At 40.4% G+C, this 21,352-nt stretch overlaps 1 protein-coding gene across 3 annotated transcripts in view; it reads left to right on the forward strand.

Annotated features, from left to right (window-relative positions):
• Positions 1 to 21,352, forward strand: part of trim2a (tripartite motif containing 2a) — a 274,531-nt gene that overhangs the window by 90,898 nt on the left and 162,281 nt on the right. For 2 of the 3 annotated variants that reach the window (XM_059964789.1, XM_059964790.1), the window contains exons 3-4: positions 11,081 to 11,315; positions 16,703 to 16,854. In XM_059964789.1, the coding sequence (XP_059820772.1) occupies positions 11,081 to 11,315; positions 16,703 to 16,854 (387 nt within the window). The remainder of the gene's footprint in view (positions 1 to 11,080; positions 11,316 to 16,702; positions 16,855 to 21,352) is intronic. The other variant, XM_059964791.1, reaches the window with a different exon arrangement.

Below are 21,352 nucleotides of genomic sequence, written 5' to 3' on the forward strand. Positions count from 1 at the left end.
AATAGTATCAAAAAAAGCTTTAGGAATAAAAATTGGTAATGCTTGAAATAAATATAAGAATTTAGGTAGTATCATCATCTTAATAGCATTAACTCTACCAACCAATGACAAAGATAGTGGAGACCACCTAATAGCAAGTTGCTTAATTTGATCAATTAAAGGTAAAAAGTTAACCTTAAATAAATCTTTATGTTTTTTTAGAAATTTTAATACCTAGGTAAGTAAAATAATCTGTAACAATTTTATATGGTAAATGTTTATAAATTGGAACTTGCATATTTAATGGAAATAGTTCACTCTTGTTAAAATTCAATTTATAACCAGAAAAATTACTAAATTGAGCAAGCAAAGATGAAATAGCAGGGATAGATCTTTCAGGGTCAGATATATATAATAACAAATCATCAGCATATAATGATACTTTATATGTCCTCTCCCCACGGGTAATACCCAGAATATTAGGTGATTCACGAATAGCTATAGCCAGTGGTTCTAAAGCAATGTCAAATAGTAAAGGACTTAAAGGGCAACCTTGCCTTGTACCACGAAATAGCTGAAAAAAAGGGGATCTTTGATTATTGGTAAAAACCGAAGCTAAAGGTTTATGGTATATTAATTTAATCCATGATATAAATTTTGAACTAAAATTAAATTGTTGCATTGTAGTAAATAAATATGGCCATTCAACTCTTATCAAATGCTTTTTCAGCATCTAAAGCAATAACACATTCTGGTATTTTAGATGAAGAAGTATAAATAATATTAATTAATTTTCTAATGTTAAAAGATGAATAGTGATTTTTAATAAATCCAGTTTGATCTTCAGAAATAATTCGAGGTAATATATTTTCTAATCTAATAGCCAAAATTTTACTGAAAATCTTAAAATCCGTATTTAGTAAGGATATAGGCCAATAGGATGCACATTCAGTAGGGTCTTTATCTTTTTTAAGAATTAAAGAAATAGAAGCTTCATAAAAAGATTGTGGTAATTTACCTACACTTAATGCATCTTTAAAAATTTTACAAAGCCAAGGAGAAAGTATAAAAGAAAAAGATTTTAAAAATTCTACGGGAAAACCATCTGGACCAGAAGCTTTACCAGAATTCATTAAAAAAATAGCCTTTTCTATTTCAGACTCTGTAATAGGTGTATCTAAAATTACATTATCCTCAACAGTTACTTTTGGAATATTCAGTTTCCTTAAAAATTAATTTATTATAGAATAGTCCTTAGTGAATTCTGATTGATATAAGGAGTTATAAAAATCTTGAAAGGCTCTATTTATCTCTTTGTGGTCAATCATCAGAGTACCATCTTGTTTTCGAATCCTAGTAATCTGTTGTTTATCCGAAACAATTTTCAATTGATTAGCCATTAATTTACCAGACTTATCTTCATGCATATAGAATTGAGTTTTTGATTTAATTAACTGACTTTCAATCGAAGAGGATAATAATAAACTATGTTCCATTTGAAGTTCCACTCTTTCTTTATAAAATTCTTTACTAGGGGTCATTGAATAAATCTTATCAATTACTTTGATTTTATCAACTAATGTTAATATTTTAGAATTAGTTCGTTTCCTAACTCCAGCAGAGTATGAAATAATCTGTCCACAAATATATGCTTTAAAAGTATCCCACAAAATTCCACTAGAGATCTCTGCTGTAGAATTTGTTGAGAAAAACAAATCAATTTGTTGTTTAATAAAGTTAACAAAGTCTAAATCCTGCAATAAAATAGGATTAAAACTCCAAAATTTAGCATTGATATATGAATCCGTTATTTTAATAGATAACTTCAGAGGTGCATGATCAGATATGGTAATACAGTAATATTTACAATCAGTAACATCTGTGAGTAAATGGTGATCAATGAAAAAGTAATCAATTCTTGAGTAATTATGATAAACATGGGAAAAGTATGAAAACTCTTTGTCATTAGGGTGTAGAAAACGCCAAATTTCACAAATAGCTGAATCAATCATAAAAGAGTTAATAAGAGAAGCCGATTTATTCGGAAGAGCTTGGGTGGGCTTGGATCTATCCATCACAGGGTTTAAACAACAGTTAAAATCCCCACCCATTATCAGTCTATATTGATTCAGATTAGGAAAGGATGTAAATAAGCATTTAAAAAATTCAGGACAATCAGTATTTGGAGCATAAACATTAACTAAAACAACTTTTTGATTAAAAAGTAGACCAGTAATAAGGAAAAATCTACCTTGTGGATCTGAAATTGTTTCATGATGTATAAAAGAAGTTGATGAGTCTATAAAAATAGAAACACCTCTTACTCTGGCATGCCAATTTGCGTGATACTGTTGGGCCTTCCAAAACCTAATAAAACGTTGACTATCCACCTTCCTTACATGAGTCTCCTGCACAAAAATAACATTGGCATTCATTCTATGGAATACTTCGAATTTTTTTTCCGTTTGATTGGATGATTTAAACCATTAGTATTCCAAGAAACAAAATTAATAATCCTATCCATATTGACAATATTTATTACAGTTAACACATAAGTTTAAAAAAACAGTGAACTCATGAACCCGGAAGAAGGAAGTGAGTTCAAGGAGAAACCGGAAGTCACGGCACTGCAACCATTTTTGTAGTTTCATATAGGCCCATGAAATAAAACTACGCAAAAAGCAAGCAAAAAGAGAAAAAAGGAAAAGAAAAATCCCCCTCCCTCCACCCTCGAAACCCCAGGAAAAAAGCCAAGAAGAGGCAAGCAGGCAATCTAATACTAAAATTACCCCTGTGTCTCAAGACGGCAACTCAGACAAAAAAAATAGAAAAAAATACAAACAACCCATATTATAAGAAAGGGTTAATATACCAAGTTAAAATATAAAATTAGTATTATATATATATAACAAAAGGGTTAAAAAAATTAAATTGATAAAACCCATAAATAAATAATACTAAATTAGTATTTTAAATGAGAGTTTAAAACTTTCAAACTCATCAAAACGGATATGACGTTCCAAGCACTAGAGTCTGTCGGGAAGAAGAAACGCCATTTTATTATTATTTTTTAAAAAAAATCTTAACATTTAAATGTTAAAAATATAAAAAAGCTTATACAAACTTAAAAAAAGGAACCCTAATCAGTTATTTTCAAGGTTAATAGATTAATAAAATATAAAAAAAATAAAATTAGAATAAACCAAAAAAAAGAGAACTTTTACAATATATAAAAAATACACGTCAGCCATACCTAAAAAAAACATGATTCTGTAAGAGATCAAAATTTATAGACTAATTATTACATTAGTCAACTCGATAGAGTGTCATTGTTCCAAAAAACTTTGAGCGTCTGCTGGAGATTTAAACAGCCGAACAGTTCCTTCTTCAGAAGTAACTCTCAGATGTGCTGGAAATAACAACGCTTGCTTGTAGCCTTTCTGGTGAAATTTCGACATAACCAGTCTAAAAGCCATTCTTGCCCTTAAAACTTCAGGGCTATAATCTTCCAAAATACAAAATTTAAATTCTTGAAAGTTAATCATACCCTTTTACCGAGCCGCCCGAATCAGACGCTCTTTGATATGAGGGTAATGGATCCGGAGAATTACATGCCGTGGTTTATCTGAATCAGAATGATAGCGAGAGATACGGTGTGCACGATCGATTATTGGAGGAGAGTCCAGAACTTCTGAACCGAAGACATCCATTAGAAGTTTAGAAAAGAAAACGGTAAGATCACCGCTCTCAAATTTTTCCGGAATCCCAATTAGCCGAAGATTTTGCCTTCGAGAGCGATTTTCAAGATCAGTAATTTTAGATTTATAACGATCCATCTGTTGAGAAGTCGAAGCTTGCTCTTGTTGCAAAGTTTTGATAATATGTTCTTTCTTGCGAGCGGCTTCTTCAAGTACCAAAATACTTGCTTGTTGTTTTTGTAGTTCCAGTGTAAGTGTTTTAAGTTCTCCTTCGAATGATTTTAAACGCTCATCAAACGCAAAAAGCTGTTCGCTTATTTTTCTCTCCAGACCTGCAAATTTATCTTCTATAAGCTTTACAATGGTTTCTAAAGTTATCGGTTCTTTCGTCTGTTTCGATTCTTTTACTTTAGACATTTCAGCGAGTTGAAAATAGATCGAATAGTTAAAAAGAAAAATTCTGTATGTTTAAACCCCTTTAGAATAAGTATAAAAAGATCATTTAAGGGATGTTTGTAGGTTAAAAAGACGTAAAAGGTTTGGAGCAAAGCCAAAAGCGGTTTACTCCATAAGCGCCATCTTGAGACCTCCTCATATCATCTGTAAACTTTGCAACAAAGCCATCAATTCCATCATCCAAATAATTGAGAAGTAATGTAAAAAGAATTGGCCTCAACACAGACCCCTGTCGAACACTACTAGTGTCAGGAACGGGGATGGGAATAGACCCAAGTGAAGGACACAGGCACTGAAGTACTAGGGGTAGGACAGGATGGGGATGACATGGCATGCAAGGGGTAATGCAGGTGGGGTTGGATTCCGGAGGTCAGGGGAGGCAGGAGGATCCCAGAGTTCGGGCGAGGCAGGAGAATCCCCTGGGGCGGGTGCATAACTCCTAGGCAGGGCCGCCTCCCAGGCAGGAACTCCGGGCAAGACGCAGAACCCTGGGCAGGTGCGGGCACAACCCGTAGGGAGTAATGGGTGGAAAGGGTCGGAGTCCTCAGGGCGGGCCGCGTGTATCCCAGGCAGGGCCACCTCCCAGGCAGAAGCACAGAGGCCTGGGCAAGGCACGGATACCTGGGCAGTTGCGGGGCACAACCCATCGGAACGAGGGGAGGAAAGGGTAGGAGTCCTCAGGGCGGGCCGCATCCTGGGCAGGACTGCCTCCCAGGCGGAGACACGGAGGCCTGGGCAAGTGCTGGGTGCAACCCATCTGAGGTGAGGGGTAGGAAGGGAACAGTGTCCCTCCGCTGGGCAACAGCAGATGGCCTGGCTTCCCTGACGGAGGCGAGGGAACAGAAGGGAGCTGGGTCCAGGGTGAGCAGCAGGACTACCGTGATACACCAGTAAATTGGGAAAGGCAGCCGACAGCATGACAGCACGGGCAAGGCGAATAAGGCAGTACAGCGGGACCAGCGCACACGAGAGAAGCAGGGGAACAAGACCAACCGGACAGAACAGATGCAGAGCCGGCCGACAACTAGGGCAGAACAGGATACGGAGGCAGAGCGGCAACCAGATACCGAGCAGGATTCGGAGCCGGCGGAGTCCTGACGAAGGGTCTCGTCCCAAAACGTTGACAGTGCTTCTCCTGATAGACGCTGCCTGGCCTGCTGTGTTCCACCAGCATTTTGTGTGTGTTGTTTGAATTTCCAGCATCTGCAGATTTCCTCATGTTTGAACATCAACTGATTTTCCTTTGTCCATCCTGCTTGTTATTTTTTCAAAGAATTCCAAAAGATTGGTCTGGCAAGATTTTCCCTTGAGGAAACCACACTGACTAAGGCCTATTTTATCATGTGCCTCCAAGTACCCTGAGACCTCTTCCTTAATAATCGACTCCCAACATCTTCCCAACCACTGAGGTCAAACTAACTGACCTGTAGTTTACTTTCTTTTGCCTCTCTCCCTTCTTGAAGAGTGGAGTGACATTTGCAGTTTTCCTGTCTTCTGGAACTAGTGATTCTTGAAAGATCATTACTAATGCCTCCACAGTCTCTTCAGCCACCGATTTCAGAACCTTGGGGTGTACACCATCTGGTCCAGGTGACTTATCTTCCTTCAGACTTTCAGTTTCCCAAGATCTTCTCTAGTAATGCTGACGCCTGGAACTTTCACCATACAGCTAGTGTCTTCCATAGTGAAGACTGCTGCGAATATATTATTCAGTTCATCCCCTATTTTCTTCACCCCCATTACTACCTGTCCAGCATTGTTATCCAGCAGTCCAATATCCACTCTCACCTCTCTTTTGTACTTTATATATCTGAAGAAACTTTTGGTGTCCTCTTTAATATTATTAGCTAGCTTACTTTTGTATTCCATCTTAACCTTCTCTATGACTATATCTGTTGCCTTTTGTTGGTTTATAAATTGGCTAACTTCCCATTAATATTTGCTCTATTATATGCTCTCTCTTTGGCTTTTATGTTGGCTTTGTCTTCTCTTGTCAGCCACAGTTGGTCGTCTTTCCTTAAGAATACTTCTTCCTCTTTGGAATGTATATTTCCTGTGCCTTCTGAATTGCTTCCAGAAATTCCAGCCATTACTGCTCTGCTGTCATCTCTACCAGTGTTCTTTACCAATCAATTCTGACCAACTCCTCTCTCATGCCTCTGTAATTCCCATTATTCCACTGTAATATTGATACATCTGACCTCAGCTTTCCTTCTCAAATTTCAGAGTGAATTTGATCATATTAGGGTCACTTGCCCCCAAGGGCTCTTTTTACTTTAACTCTTTAATGAATTCATTGCACAACACCCAATCCAGAATAGCTGATCCTGTAGTGGGCTGCTCTAAAAAGCTATCTAATTGGCACTCTAAACATTTCCCCTCCGTAATCCAGCACCAACTTGATTTTCCCAATCTACCTGCACGTTGAAGACCCCTGTGACAAATGAAGGGTCTTGGCCCAAACATCGACTGTTTACTCTTTTTCGTAGATGCTACCTGGCCTGCTGAGTTCCTCCAGCATTTTGTGTTGTTGCAAAGGAGATGGTTATTGACTTGAACAGAACTTGCATCAGTCACACTTCTCTTCACCTTGGCAGCACAGCAGCGAAAAATGTGAGAAGTTTCAAACTCCTGCAGTGGTCACCTTATCCCAGTGTATATCCTACTCAATTGAGAAAGCTGACTGATGTCTATACTTTCTGATGAGGCTGCACATTATTACTCGAGACTTTCTACAGAAGTAGAGAGCACCCTAACACCCTAACATGATATGCCACTGCATGGTATGAAAACTACACTGGAATGCTCTACATGGGGTTGTTGATACTGCCCAGTGCATTTCCGGCAGCAGTCTATACCCTCAAACATGTATATATGGAAATATGTTGGGGAAAAGACCAACAATGTCATGAAGAATCCCATCTACCCTGCTCATGGGCTATTCTTCCATTAGGGAGGAGGCTACGTAGCCCCCAGGCTGGGACCACTAGATTTAAAAGCAGTTACTTTCCCCATGGAGTAAGGCTAATCAACTGCTCCATCCAGTAACCCACCACCACCCACACCCCCCACCACCACTACTTTATTTCCTGTCAGAATCACTTTATTGACAGATATTCCTGTACTTAGCTTCACAAACAATCAATCTGTATGTTAGCTATCTTATGTATTTCTATTTATTGTGTTTTATTATTTTGCCTACCTAAGAATTTTGCCAATGCCGCAAATGTATTTGTCTCTGTCACCACAGCTAGCAGGTTGTTCAATGTTCTGGGTAAAGAACTGATATCCCCACTGTACTCCCCTCTTTTCACCTTAATATGATGATGCCTTGTATTAGCCATGTCTGTCCTGGGAGAAAGTCTTTGGCTCTCCATTCTATCCATTCTATTTACACCCCTTATCATCCTACAGGACCTTTATCAAGCCACCATCTTCCTTTGCTCCAAAGAGAAAAGCTAAAGCTCACTCAACCCATCTTCATAAGAAATGTTCTCCAGTCCAGGCAGCATCTTGGTAAATCTCCTGTGCACCCTCTAAAGCTTCCACATCCTTCCTACAATGAGGCAACCAGAACTGAGCACAATATTCTAAGTGTAGTCTAACCAGGATTTTATAGAGCTGTAATATCACATCACAGCTCTTGAACTCAGTCCACCAACTAATGCTTCAGGACTTGCACCACCAGCTTCAAGAACAGTTACTACCCCTCAATATTTGCCTCTTGAACTTAAGGGGTTAATTACTCTGTCATGTTTGATATTTATTGCTATTTATTTATATCTGCATTTGCACAGTTTGTTGTCTGTAGATCCTGTTTACAGTTGCTGTTCTATAGATTTGCTAAGTATGCTCACAGAAGAAGCATGACAGGCTTGTATGTGGTGATGTGCGTGTACTCTGATAATAAATTTTACTTTGAACTTTAATGAAGACCTACACACCATACATCTTCTTAACATCCCTATTCAACCTTCCAAAATGAATCACTTCACATGTTTTCATTTTGAATTCTATATGCCACTTCCTGTTGCAATCTGAAACAACCTTCCACCCAGTTCAACCAAACTTTGTGTCATCCGCAGTCTTACTGATGCAGCCTTCCACTTCCTCATCAGTCATTTCTAAAAATCACAGAGAGAGGGGTCCCTGCAGACTCCGCTCTCCATCTACTACTGCGCTCTACCTTCTGTGGATAACACATACAAAATGCTGGTGGAACACAGCAGGCCAGGCAGCATCTATAGGAAGAAGCACTGTCGATGTTTTGGGCTGAGACCCTTTGTCAAGAATAGCTGAAAGAAAAGATAGTAAGAGATTTGAAAGTAGGAGGGGGAAATCTGAAATGATAGGAGAAGACCGGAGGGGGTGGGATGAAGCTAAGAGCTGGAAAGGTGATTGGCAAAAGGGATACAGAGCTAGAGAAAGGAAAGGATCATGGGACAGGAGACAGAAAGGGGGAGAGTGATGGGCAGAGAGAGGAAAAAAGGAGGGGGGAATAAATAAATCAGGGATGGGGGTGAGAAGGGAGGAGGGGCATTAATGGAAGTTAGAGAAATCAATCAAGATAAAGCCACACTCAGGTTGGAGGAACAACACCTTATATTCCGTATGGGTAGCCTCCAACCTGATGGCATGAACATAGATTTCTCTAACTTTTGTTAATGCCCCTCCTCCCTTTCTTACCCCATCCCTGATTTATTTATTCCCCCCTCCTTTTTTTTCATTCTCTGCCCTTCACTCTTTGCCTTTTCTCCATCTCTCTCTGGTGCTCCCCTCCCCCCTTTCTTTCTCTCTAGGCTTCCCATTCCCATGATCCTCTTCCTTCTCCAGGTCTGTATCCCATTTATCAACCAACTTTCCAGCTCTTAGCTTCACTCCACCCCCTCCTGTCTTCTATCATTTTGGATTTCCCCCTCCCCCTCCTACTTTCAAATCTCTTACTATCTTTTCTTTCAGTTCGTCCTGATGAAGGGTCTCGGCCTGAAATGTCGACTGTATTTCTTCCTATAGATGCTGCTTGGCCTGCTGTGTTCCATCAGCATTTTGTGTGTGTTGCTTGAATTTCCAGCATCTGCAGATTTCCTTGTGTTTCTGTGGGTAAGCCAACTTTCCCTGGGTGCCATGCCTTTTAAGTTTCTGAATGAGCATACCATGGAGAACCTTATCAAATGCGTTATACACACCTCCACTGCTCTCCCTCCATTGATTGAGAAATCTGGTGCTTTGTTGCCTCCGAGGGTGTTCGTGAGGCTTTGTATGAAGTGTGCAGCCTGGAACCTATGCCTCCATTTCTCAGTGCTGCAGTTATGGTCTTGTGCAAGGTTTAATCTATGGTTTGTGGATTGGACGCTATAATTCACATTATGTGTGTTTCTGGTTCCTGGCCACTCCTTTTGTTGCTATTTTGGGTGATTTTGATTGGGAAGGCCTGCAGGTAGCAAACGGCACAGCGCTAGGTTGAAGTGAGCTTGCTGAACTGAATATGTCTGGACTCTTTTGATGATGATTTTACTGGTTGGTGTTTTAGGTTCTGTGATTTTTGCTCTTTTTTATTGCCATTTGTGCAATTTGTTTTCTTTGTGCATTGGGTGTTTGTTAGTCTTTTTAAAGGGGTTCTTTTGGGCTTCTTGTTTCGTGGCTGAATCTCAGGGTTGCATACTGCATAAGTACTTTGATAATAAATGTACTTTGAATCTCTTTAGTCAATGTGATTTGTCATATTCTCAAAAAATTCAATCAGGTCTGTGAGGTGTGACCTGTTCTTCACGAAGGCATCCTGACTATCAGACAATGCTTTTCCAAATACTCATAAATACTGTCTCTTGGAATCTTCTCTAATAATTTGCCCACTGTTGTAGTAAGATTGTAAGATTTCTGGAACAAAGGAATAACATTTGCCATCCCCCAATCATCCAGTGGGAATACAGAGATCATCAGTAATGTTGCAGTAATCTCTTCCCTCATTTTCTGTTAGAATAGTATCCTGGGATACATCCCATCCAGCCCCATGGACTTATCTGTCCTGGTTTTTCGATGGCTCTAGCACATCCTCTTTCTGATCAACATTTTCAAGCATATCAGCCTGTTTTAGAATGTTTAGCTTTGGCCGCCTTCTGGCAAATCCATTCCATGAAGCACTGTATTTAATAGTTCCATGTTATAAAGATTTAGTTTACAAGTATTTGTTTCAAAAAATAAGGTTGCATTATTTTTAACAATGGAAATGGACATTTGTTTCATTGTTGGCAGAGGCAATCTCATGCTATCACTGTAGATAAACTGCTGACTTTGATAATATTCCAGTTTAGTTTAATTGTAAGTCTACCATAACATCCATCAGAATAATGCCTGGTGAAGGCTGAAAAAGAGCAGATTTCACTTGTCATTCAGCATGACCTAAATTGGTCGATTTAAAATGAGCAGTTTAGTTAAATGCTTGTCATGTGGAATCTTCTCTGTGGAAGTTGTTTTACAGTTTCCACTGGCTGAAATTAAGGAAAAACAGCTTGAAATAAGTGGTGTTTTTTTTTTAGTAGTGTCTAATAGAAATGAAAAGTTGTTACTCTTTTTCAAAAAAGACCTGTTTCTCAGTCTTGAAGTTGAGGTTTTCTTATTTCTTCAAACGGCTTTATTATGTTGCCATCACTTTGCAATTCTGAGGAAATTTTAAATGAAACTGAAACTGCCAATCATTCAGCTTTAAAACATCTGTGAGATGTTGTTGCATTGGATGTTTCATGCCAACTTTTATGTTCAGTCTGTCAAGTAAAATTCCAAAATGGTTGCAATTGTAGGACAATTCTGTTCCTGAAAATGACTATTAAAATGTTTATGGTGTCTTTCTGTCATTTATTTTTGATTTTGGAGATTAAAATTCTTTTTCAAATTCGAGGTTAATTTTGAAAGCATTTGAAAGCTAAATGATACTTTAATTTGCTCATCAGGTGCCTGCAAAACTACATTCCTGCCTATAGTTTATCACTTTCCTGCCCAATCTGCCGCCAGACTTCTATTTTGCCTGAAAAGGGAGTTTCTGCACTGCAGAATAATTTTTTCATTACAAACCTAATGGATGTTCTTCAGCGGACTCCTGACAACAATCATGAGGACTCCATTCTGGAGACAATCACAGCGGGAGCAGCTGGAAAACCCCTTTCCTGCCCAAATCATGATGGAAATGTAAGTTGGTTATGGTATTGAATGTGTTTGTACTCTGATGCAATTTTAAACAGGGTGATTTTCTATTCTTGTGTTTCTTGATAACAATATAATTTTTGGATAGAGAGGAAGGTTGTACAAGGCTACAGCAGGATAATGATCATTTATTAAGTTCAATGGAGCACTGACACATGGAATTGGATCCAGTTGAGTGTGATGCATTTTTTGGAAGTCCATTTAGGGTGGGGCATGTAAGAAATGAAAGAGCACAAATGAATATAGGTGGCCTCCATTTTCGAACTTTTGCTTTACGACAGCTCGCTGTTATGAAAGACCTACATTAATACCTGTTTTTGCTAACCAAAGAGGATTTTCGCTCTTACAAGAAAAAGACGCCCATTTTATACGTGTGTTTACTCTGAGAAGGACCGCAATGACTGTGAAGCCTTGTGTGGGCAGTTGTTTGCGCATGTGTGTACGTGCGTACGCATGTGCGTACATATGCGTGTACATGTGTATGCATGTGTGTATGTAGGCATGTGCGTGTACATGCTGATTTTTTTTTCTCCTCTCCAAATTGATTTTGGCTCGCTGTCTTCCTGAGTTTGATAAGTGAAACTAAGCCGTACATACAAAATTTCTACTTTATATAGGCTGTGCATTTATCATATCATTGCTGCTTTTACTATATGTTCGTGTTATTTTAGGTTTTAAGTGTTACTTGGTTTGATTTGGTAGGTTATTTCTTGGGTCTGGGAACACTCAAAAATTTTTCCCATATAAATTAATGGTAATTGCTTCTTCGCTTTATGACATTTCGGTTTACAAATGGTTTCATAGGAACACTCTACCTTTGGATTGCGGGGGAAACCTGTACTGATAAAAAGAGAACCCAGAGGGTCCAAGGGTATAGTTCCCTAAAAGACCATAAGATATTGGGACAAAATTAGGACTTTTCACCCACTGAGTCTGCTCCCTGAATCCCTTCTTGCCATGACTAATCAAGAATCTATTAACCTCTGCTTCAAATATAATCAATGGCTTGACCTCCACAGCACCTGTGGCAATGAATTCAGATTCTTCACTCTTTGGTTACAGAAATTTCTCGTCATTTCCATTCTAAAAGACACCCCTCTATTCTCAGGTTGTGACCTCTGGTCTTAGACTCCCCCAGCATAGGAAACAGCCTCTCCCCATCCACTCTATCGAGGCCTTTCAACATTTGATAGTTTCAATGAGGTCACTCATCATTCCGAGGGGAAATCCAAAGCAATTCACACAAAATGCTGGAGGGACTGCAGGACCGGTGAAGGGTCTCGGCCCAAAACATAGACTGTAACTCTTTTCCATTGATGCTGTCTGACCTGCTGAGTTCCTGCAGCATTTTGTGTGTGTTGCTCAACCATCATATTTCTGAATGCCATTGAGTAGAGGCCCAGAACTATCAAACACCCCTCGTATGACAAGCTTCTCAATCCCAAAATCGTGTTCATGAACCTCCTTTGAAGCTCAGAATTTTTAATTTTCTGCCAATTTGGAAAATAGCCCGTGCTTTTATTTCTTCTACTGAAGTGCAGGGCCATACACTTCCAGACACTATATTCAGTCTGATACTTCTTTGCCCATTCTCTTAATCTGTCAAGGTCCTTCTGTAGCTTCCCTATTTCTTCAAAACTATTTGCTCCTCCACCTATCTTCGTATCAATTGCAAACTTGGCCACAAAGCCGTCAATTCTGTCATCCAAATCCTTGATGTAAAACGTAAAAAGAGTGGCCCCAACACAGACCTCTGTGGGATACCACTGATCACCGGAAGCCAAACAGAAAAGACTCTCTTTATTCCCACTCTTTCCTCCTGCTAATCAGCCCCTGTACAGCCCACGCTATTAACTTTCCTTGTGGCCCTGTGGCTTGCCATAGAGCGTCGAGCTTCTGGGGGCTTTGAGCACCTGTACTTGCTAATCAAAAGCGTAACTTGAGGTGTTAAGCCCTTGTGTCTCAGGTTTAACCTTGTCAAATTTATCGTGGCTGGCATGTTTCCTGCGTTCTATGATTATTTAAAGAGGACTCCCATTTAGTGGGGACATTGTGGCAGAGAGGATGAATGACCTCGTGGTGTCGCTCCACCGAGGCTCTGTTGGTATTCTGAAGTTTAACCTCTTGTTTCCCTCTCTTCCTGGAGACCCTGCCGTTCCTTTGCACCTGGGTCCAACCCTCTGAGCAGCTTGTGTGGCACCTTGTCAAGGCCTTCTGAAAATCCAAGTACACAGCATCAACCAATTCTCCATTGTCTATCCTGCTTGTTATTTCTTCAAAGAGTTCCAACAGATTTGTCAGGGAAGAATTTCCCTAAAGGAACTTTGCCAACTATGGCCCATTTTATAATATGCCTCCAAATACCCCGAGACCACATCCTTAACAATCAACTCGAACATCTTCCTAAGCACTGAAGCCAGATTAACTGGCCTATAATTTCCTTTCCTTTTTCCTGCCTCTCTCCCTTCTAGAAGAGTGGAGTGACATTTACAATGTTCTATTCCTCTGGAACCATGCCAGAATCAATTGATTCTCAAAAGATCATTACTAATGCCTCCACAATCTTTTCAGCCATGTCTTTTAGAACTGTGGGGTGTCTACCAACTGATCCAGGTGACTTATCTGTCTTCAAACTTTTTAGTTTCCCAAGAACCTTCTCCCTAGTAATGGCAACTTCACACATTTCTGCCCTGACACTCTTGAACTTCCAGCATATTGCTAGAGTCTTCCACGTTGAAGACTAATGCAAAATGCTAATTCAGTTCATCCAGCATTTCCTTGTCCCCGATTACTACCTTTCCAGCATCATCTTCCAGCAGTCCAATATTTACTCTTGCCTTTTTTTTAATGTCTTGCATATCTGAAGGAACTTTTGGTATCCCCTTTAATATTTTTAATTTTTAGTTTGCCTTAGAGAAGTACAACACAGAAACAGGCTCTTTGGCCCATCTAGACCATACCAAAATGATTTCAACTGCCTACTCCCATGGACCTGCACTGGGACCATAGCCCTCCATACCCCTACTATCTATGTACCAATCCAAACTTCTCTTAAACTTTGAAATCAAGTTTGCATGGATGACTTGTGCTGGCACCTCAATTCACAGTCTCTCAACCCTCTGAGTGAAGAGGTTTCCCCTCATGTTCCCCTTAAACATTTCACCTTTCACCATTAAACCATGACCTCTGTTTGTAGTCCCACCCAACCTCAGTGGAAAAAGCCTGCTTGCATTTACCCTACCTATACCCCTCATAATTCTATATACGCCTATCAAATTTCCCCTCAATCTTCTACATCTTAAAGAATATAATCCTGGCCTATTCAATCTTTCCTTATATCTCAGGTCCTCTAGACCCAGCAACAACCTTATTTACATCTTTTCTGTAGGTAGGTGACCAAAACTGCACACAATACTCCAAATTAGGCCTCACCAACATCTTATACATTTTGTGTAGAGGCAGCCTGGCCTGCTGAGTTCCTCCAGCATTTTATGTGTTTTTCCTCTACTCAGTACATTGATTTGTGAAGGCCAATGTGCCAAAAGCTTTCTTTACGGCCCTACCTACCTGTGATGCCACTTTCAATGAATTATGGACAGATCCCGTTTTTACCATACTCCTCAGTGCCCTACCATTCACCATGTAAGACCTACCCTGGTTGGTTTTACCAAAGCACAAAATCTCACACTTACCTGTATTAAATTCCATCTACCATTTTTTTCAGCCCACTTTTCCAGCTGATGCACATCCCTCTGTAAGCCACGATAGCCTTCCTTGCTGTTCACTACGTCCCCAGTCTTGGTGTCATCTGCAAATTGCTGATCTAGTTAACCACATTATCATCCAGATCATTGGCATAGATGACAAACAACAATGGACCCAGCACCAATCCCCACGGCACTTCACTAGTCATAGGCTCCCAGTCAGCGAGGCAGCCCTCTCTGACCACTTGTTGCCTTCTCCCACGAAGTCAATGCCTATTCCAATTTACTACCTCATCCTGAATGTTGAGCAACTGAACCTTCTTGACCAGGTTCCCATATGGGACCTTGTCAAATGCCTTTACTAAACTGCATGTAGACAACATCCACTACCTGCCTTCATCCACTTTCCTGCTAACTTCTTTGAAATACTCTGTAAGATTGGCTAGACATGATCTACCATGCATGAAGCCATGTTGACTATCCTTAATCAGTCCATGTCTATCCAAATACTTATACATCCGATCCCTTAGAATACCTTCCAATAATTTTCCCACAACTGATGTCAGGCTCACTGGCCTATAATTTTTTGGTTTAGTTTAGAGCCTTTTTAAAGAGCAGGACAACATTGGCTATCCTCCAATCCTCTGTTATCTCCTCATTGCCTTCTAATCCTCTATCTTCCCACTAAGTTTTGCTCTATTATAAGCCCTCTCTTTCACTTTTATGTCTGCTTTACTTCTCTTGTCCACCACTTGTTGTATCATCCTGCCTTTTGAATATTGGGATGTATCTATTCTGCACCTTCCAAAATGCTTCAGAAATTCCAGCCATAGCTCCTCTGCCATCACCCTTTATAATTAATTTCAGCAAGCTCCTCTCTCATGCCTCTGTAATTCCCTTTACTCCAGTGCAATACTGATACATCTGACTTTTGCTTCTTCTTCTCAAATTATGGGGTGAATTCTATTGTATTATCATCACTGACCCTTAAGGATTCCTTTAGCTTAAGCTCTGTAATCAACTCCAATTCATTGCACAACACCCAATCCAGAATAGTTGATCCCCTTGTAGGCTTAACCATGAGCTGCTCTAAAAAATCATCTTGTAGGCATTTTGAAATTCCCCCTCTTGGGATCAAGCACCAACTTGATTTCCCTAATCTAGCTGCATATTGAAATCCCCTGTGACTGTGGTAACATTGCCCTTTTGACTTGCATTTTCTATCTCCAGTTGTGATTTGTAGACCACATTCTGACTACCGCTTGGGGGTCTGTATACAACTTCCATCAGGGTCTTTTTACCCTTGCCATTCCTTAGCTCTATCTTCAATGTTTCAACACCTTCCAATCATATGTCATTTCTTTTTAATGATTTAATTTCAACTTTCACCAGCAGAACCATATAATGTGTGTCCTTGGATGTTAAGCTCCCAGCTATAATCGTCTTTCAGCCACAGTTCAGTGATGTCCACAATGTCATACATGACAACAAGCATAAGCAGGGTGGCAAAGCAGGCACCTGGCATAGGTAGGGTATAGACTATAGAAGTTGAGACATTTTTGCAATTTTACAAAAGGCTGTGTCACCGACACTGAATTATTTGTGTGCAAATTACTTCCATTTGCTTTCCCCATCCATTGAATGTAACACGCTCCTGTCTTTTTACAGGTGATGGAGTTTTATTGCCAGTCTTGTGAGACAGCCATGTGTCATGAATGTACAGAAGCAGAGCATGCTGAGCACCCAACTGTTCTTCTCAAGGATGTAGTCGAGCAGCACAAAGCTTCCCTGCAGATGCAATTAGAGTCTGCTAAACAGAGGTATGACTTAACTGTGACAGGAACTTGGCGTAATAGTAATATTGAACATGGCTGGTATCAAATGTAGTCATACTGTTAATAATGAGTCTGGTCTATTAAACATAAATTAATTAGACTTAGCAAATTTTTTAGCAAACAAATCTGCAGGTGCCAGAAATAGTCTGCAAATCAAGCAAGTAAATGCTTCTTATTCATGGAAAATGTGTTTTTAAGTTATAGAGAAGGGACAGAAGGAAAGAAAAAGAAATGTCTGATCAGGTGAAGGCTAAGATTGTTCAGCTGATATAAATGCTTTTGATGATGGTAAGAGGATGATGGTCCATGATGATTGATTTGTGTAAGTAAAGAGAAATGAATCAAGGCTGCAGAGAGAAAAGAAACCTTCTCAGCCTTTTAAATGCAGAATTAGTAATCCTGCCAATACAGTCAAAAATGGAATCAGTAATACGATCGATACGGTTGGATACCAAATCAGCAACTCCGCCGACACAGTCAGATACGGAATCAGTAACACCACCAAAATGGTTGGATGCGGAATCAGTAATACGACCGATACGGTCGGATGCAGAAACAGTAACACCACTGACACGGTCAAATACGGAATCAGTAACACCGTCGGTACAATTGGACAAGGAATCAGTAATACGATCCATACGGTCAGATACGGAATCAGTAACACCACCGAAACGGTTGGATATGGAATCAGTAACACCGCCGACACAGTCAGATACGGAATCAGTAACATCACTGACACGGTCGGATACAGAATGATTAACACCGTCGGTACAGTTGGACAAGGAATCAGTAAAACGATCGATACGGTCAGATACGAAATCAGTAATACGATCGATACAGTTGGATACGTAATCAGTAACACCACTGACACGGTTGAATACTGAATCAGTAACACCTTCGGTACAGTTGGACAAGAAATCAGTAATACCACTGACACAGTTGGACAAGGAATCAGTAATACAATCGATACGGTTGGATATGGAATCAGTAATATGATCGACACATTTGGATACAGAATCAGTAACACCGCCGACATGGTCAGATATGGAATCAGTAACTCCACCGACACAGTTGTACAAGGAATCAGTAATACAATCAACACGGTCGGATACGGAATCAGTAATACGATCGATACGGTCGGATACGGAATCAGTAACACGGTTGACACGGTCAGATACGGAATCAGTAACACGGTTGACACGGTCGGATATGGAATCAGTAATACGATTGATACGGTCGGATATGGAATCAGTAACACCACTGACACGGTCAGATACGGAATCAGTAATACGATCGATACAGTCGATATGGAATCAGTAACACCACCAAAACGGTTGGATATGGAATCAGTAATACGATCAATACGGTCAGATATGGAATCAGTAACACCACTGACACAGTCGGATATGGAATGAGTAATACGATCGATACGGTCGATGTGGAATCAGTAATACGATTGATACGGTCGGATACGGAATCAGTAACACGGTTGACACAGTCAGGTATGGAATCGGTAATACGATCGACACGGTTGGATATGGAATCAGTAACACGGTTGACACGGTTGGATATGGAATCAGTAACACGGTTGACACTGTTGAATATGTAATCAGTAACACCGTCGGTACAGTTGGACAAGGAATCAATAATACGATCGATACGGTTGGATATGGAATCAGTAACACCGCTGATACGCTGGGATACGGAATGATTAACACCGTCAGTAAAGTTGGACAAGGAATAAGTAATATGATCAATACGGTCGATATGGAATCAGTAGCACGGTTGACACAGTTGATACGGAATCAGTAACATTGCTGACACAGTCGGATATGGAATCCGTAATACGATCGATACGGTCGGATATGGAATCAGTAACACCGCTGACATGGTTAGATACAGAATCAGTAATATGATTGATACTGTCGGATACGGAATCAGTAACATGGTTGACACGGTCAGATGCAGAATCAGTAACACCGTCGGTACAGTTGGACAAGGAATCAGTAATACGATCGATACTGTCGGATACAGAATCAGTAACACTGCCGACATGGTCAGATACGGAATCAGTAACACCACCGACACAGTTGGACAAGGAATCGGTAATACGGTCGGATATGGAATCAGTAACATGGTTGACACAGTCGGATACGGAATCAGTAACACCGCCGACACAGTCAGATACAGAATCAGTAATGCGATCGACACGGTCGGATATGGAATCAGTAACACTGTTGACATAGTCGGATACGAAATCAGTACTACGATCGACAGGGTCAGATACGGAATCAGTAATACGATCGATACGGTCAGATATGGAATCAGTAACACCGCCAACAGTCAGATACGGAATCAGTGACATTATTGGTACAGTTGGACAAGGAATCAGTAATACGATCGATACTGTCGATACGGAATCAGTAACACCGTTGACATGGTCGGATACGGAATCAGTCACATGGTTGACATAGTCGGATATGGAATCAGTAATATGGTTGATATGGTCAGATACGGAATCAGTCACACCGCTGATATACTCTTGGTATACTATAGCAGTGAAACACGCGTTGCCCCAGCTCGTCCATGCTGTCGAAGGCTCACACCTGTTCTTGTCTCATTTAATCTGAACAGAAGGAATGCTGGATTGAATTAAATCATGCATCATTTCTGTCAGAAGGAAAATTTTGCGGTTGTCATAAACAGGAATATCTGGATAGGACAGCTAGTTCTTGTGTATTTGATATTGCTGTAATATTTGAGTATTATTGTAAATATACTGTTTGACCGTAATATATATGCAGGAGCAGAATTAGACCATTTGGCATATCAAGTCTCGTCTGCCATTTTATCATTGTTGATCCAATTTTTCTCTTAGCCCCAATCTCCTGCCTTCTCCCCGTATCCATTGACCAACCAAGAATCTGCTTTAAGTATTTTCAGAGGCATTTGATAAGGTGCCACTCATGAGGCTGATAAAATCCTATAGCAGTACTGGAAAGATACTGGCATGGATAAGAGGAATGGCTGACAGACAGGAGCCAGAATTTGGGAATAAAGGGGGCCTTTTCAGGTTGGCTACTGGTGACTAGTGGTGTTCCACAGGGGTCAGTTTTGGTACCACTGCTTTTCACATTGTCAGTGATTTAGATAATAGAATTGATGGCATTGTGGCAAAGTTTGCGGGTGATATGAAGATAGGTAGTGCTGAGAAAGCAATGTGATTGCAGGACTTAGACAAAGTGGAAGAATGGACAAAAATGTGGCTGATGGAATATAGTGTTGGGAAATGTATGATAATACGTTTTGGTGTGTGGGGTTGAGTAGGATCTGGGATCAGCCATGATGGAATAGTGGAACTGACGATTGGCTGAATGGCCTAATTTGTTTCTAATGTCATCCATATGGTTAGTACGGGTGAGACAGATGGGAGCAACAGGAAGGAAGTCACACCTAAGTTGAAGGAGGTGTGTGTGTGTGTGTGTGTGTGTGTGTGTGTGTGTGTGTGTGTGTGTGTGTGTGTGTGTGTGTGTGTGTGTGTGTGTGTGCGTGTGCGCGCGTGCGCGACTGAGAAGGAATTGGTAGGGAGAGGACAGTCAGAAGGGCACTGCACTCAGTAACAATTATGTAGCTTTTGATGTTGGTAGCAAACGACCTACCGGAGAAAGCAAAAATGTCCAGGTGTCTGCCACGTTGTGTCTGACTTTGTGGCTCAGATGGGAAAGGGGAAGAAGAGGAGAGCAGTAGTTGTAGGGGAACATACAGTGGATTTTGTGGATATGAAGCCAGAGTCTTGGTACTTGGTGGTACCATTGTCATAGGTAGGAAAAGGCAAGAGGTCCTGAAGAGTGAAAATAAGGAACTGGGTAGGAAGTTGAAAAGCAGGACTTCAAGGGTAGTAATCTCAAGACTGCATCTGTGCAACATGCCAGTGAGAGTAAGAATAGGATGATCTGGCAGTGGTTGAAGAATTGGTATAGTTTCAAATTTGTGGAACATTGGGATCTCTCTTGGGGAAACTATGATCTGTACAAAAGGGATGAGCAACATCTCAACTAGAGGCAGGCCAGTATCCTTGAGAGCAGGTTTGCTCAAGCTGTTGGGGAAAGTTTTAGCTAGTTTGGCAGGTGGATGGGAACTGAAATGATGGTGTAAATGTGGTGCAGAGAGACTGCAGAAATATAGGCAGTGGATGTTGGGCAGGATTGCAGTCAGTTCGATGATTGATAAGTGTCTTACTTTAATGCAAGATATCAGGAACAAGGGTGATGAATTTAGAGACCATATCAGTGTATGGAACTGCAATGGTGTGGCCATTATAAACTTGGCTGTCGTGAGGGCAGTAATACTGTAGTTGCTGTATGTGCTGATTATGAACAAGGGAAAATCTACCAATGCCAGAAATTCAGAGCAACACTCACAAAATGCAGGGGGAGCTCAGCAGGCCAGGCAACAGCTGGGAAAATGAGTAAGCACTGGTTGC

The sequence above is a fragment of the Hypanus sabinus genome, chromosome 3 (assembly GCF_030144855.1).
Source record: "Hypanus sabinus isolate sHypSab1 chromosome 3, sHypSab1.hap1, whole genome shotgun sequence".
Classification (NCBI taxonomy): Eukaryota; Metazoa; Chordata; class Chondrichthyes; order Myliobatiformes; family Dasyatidae; genus Hypanus; species Hypanus sabinus.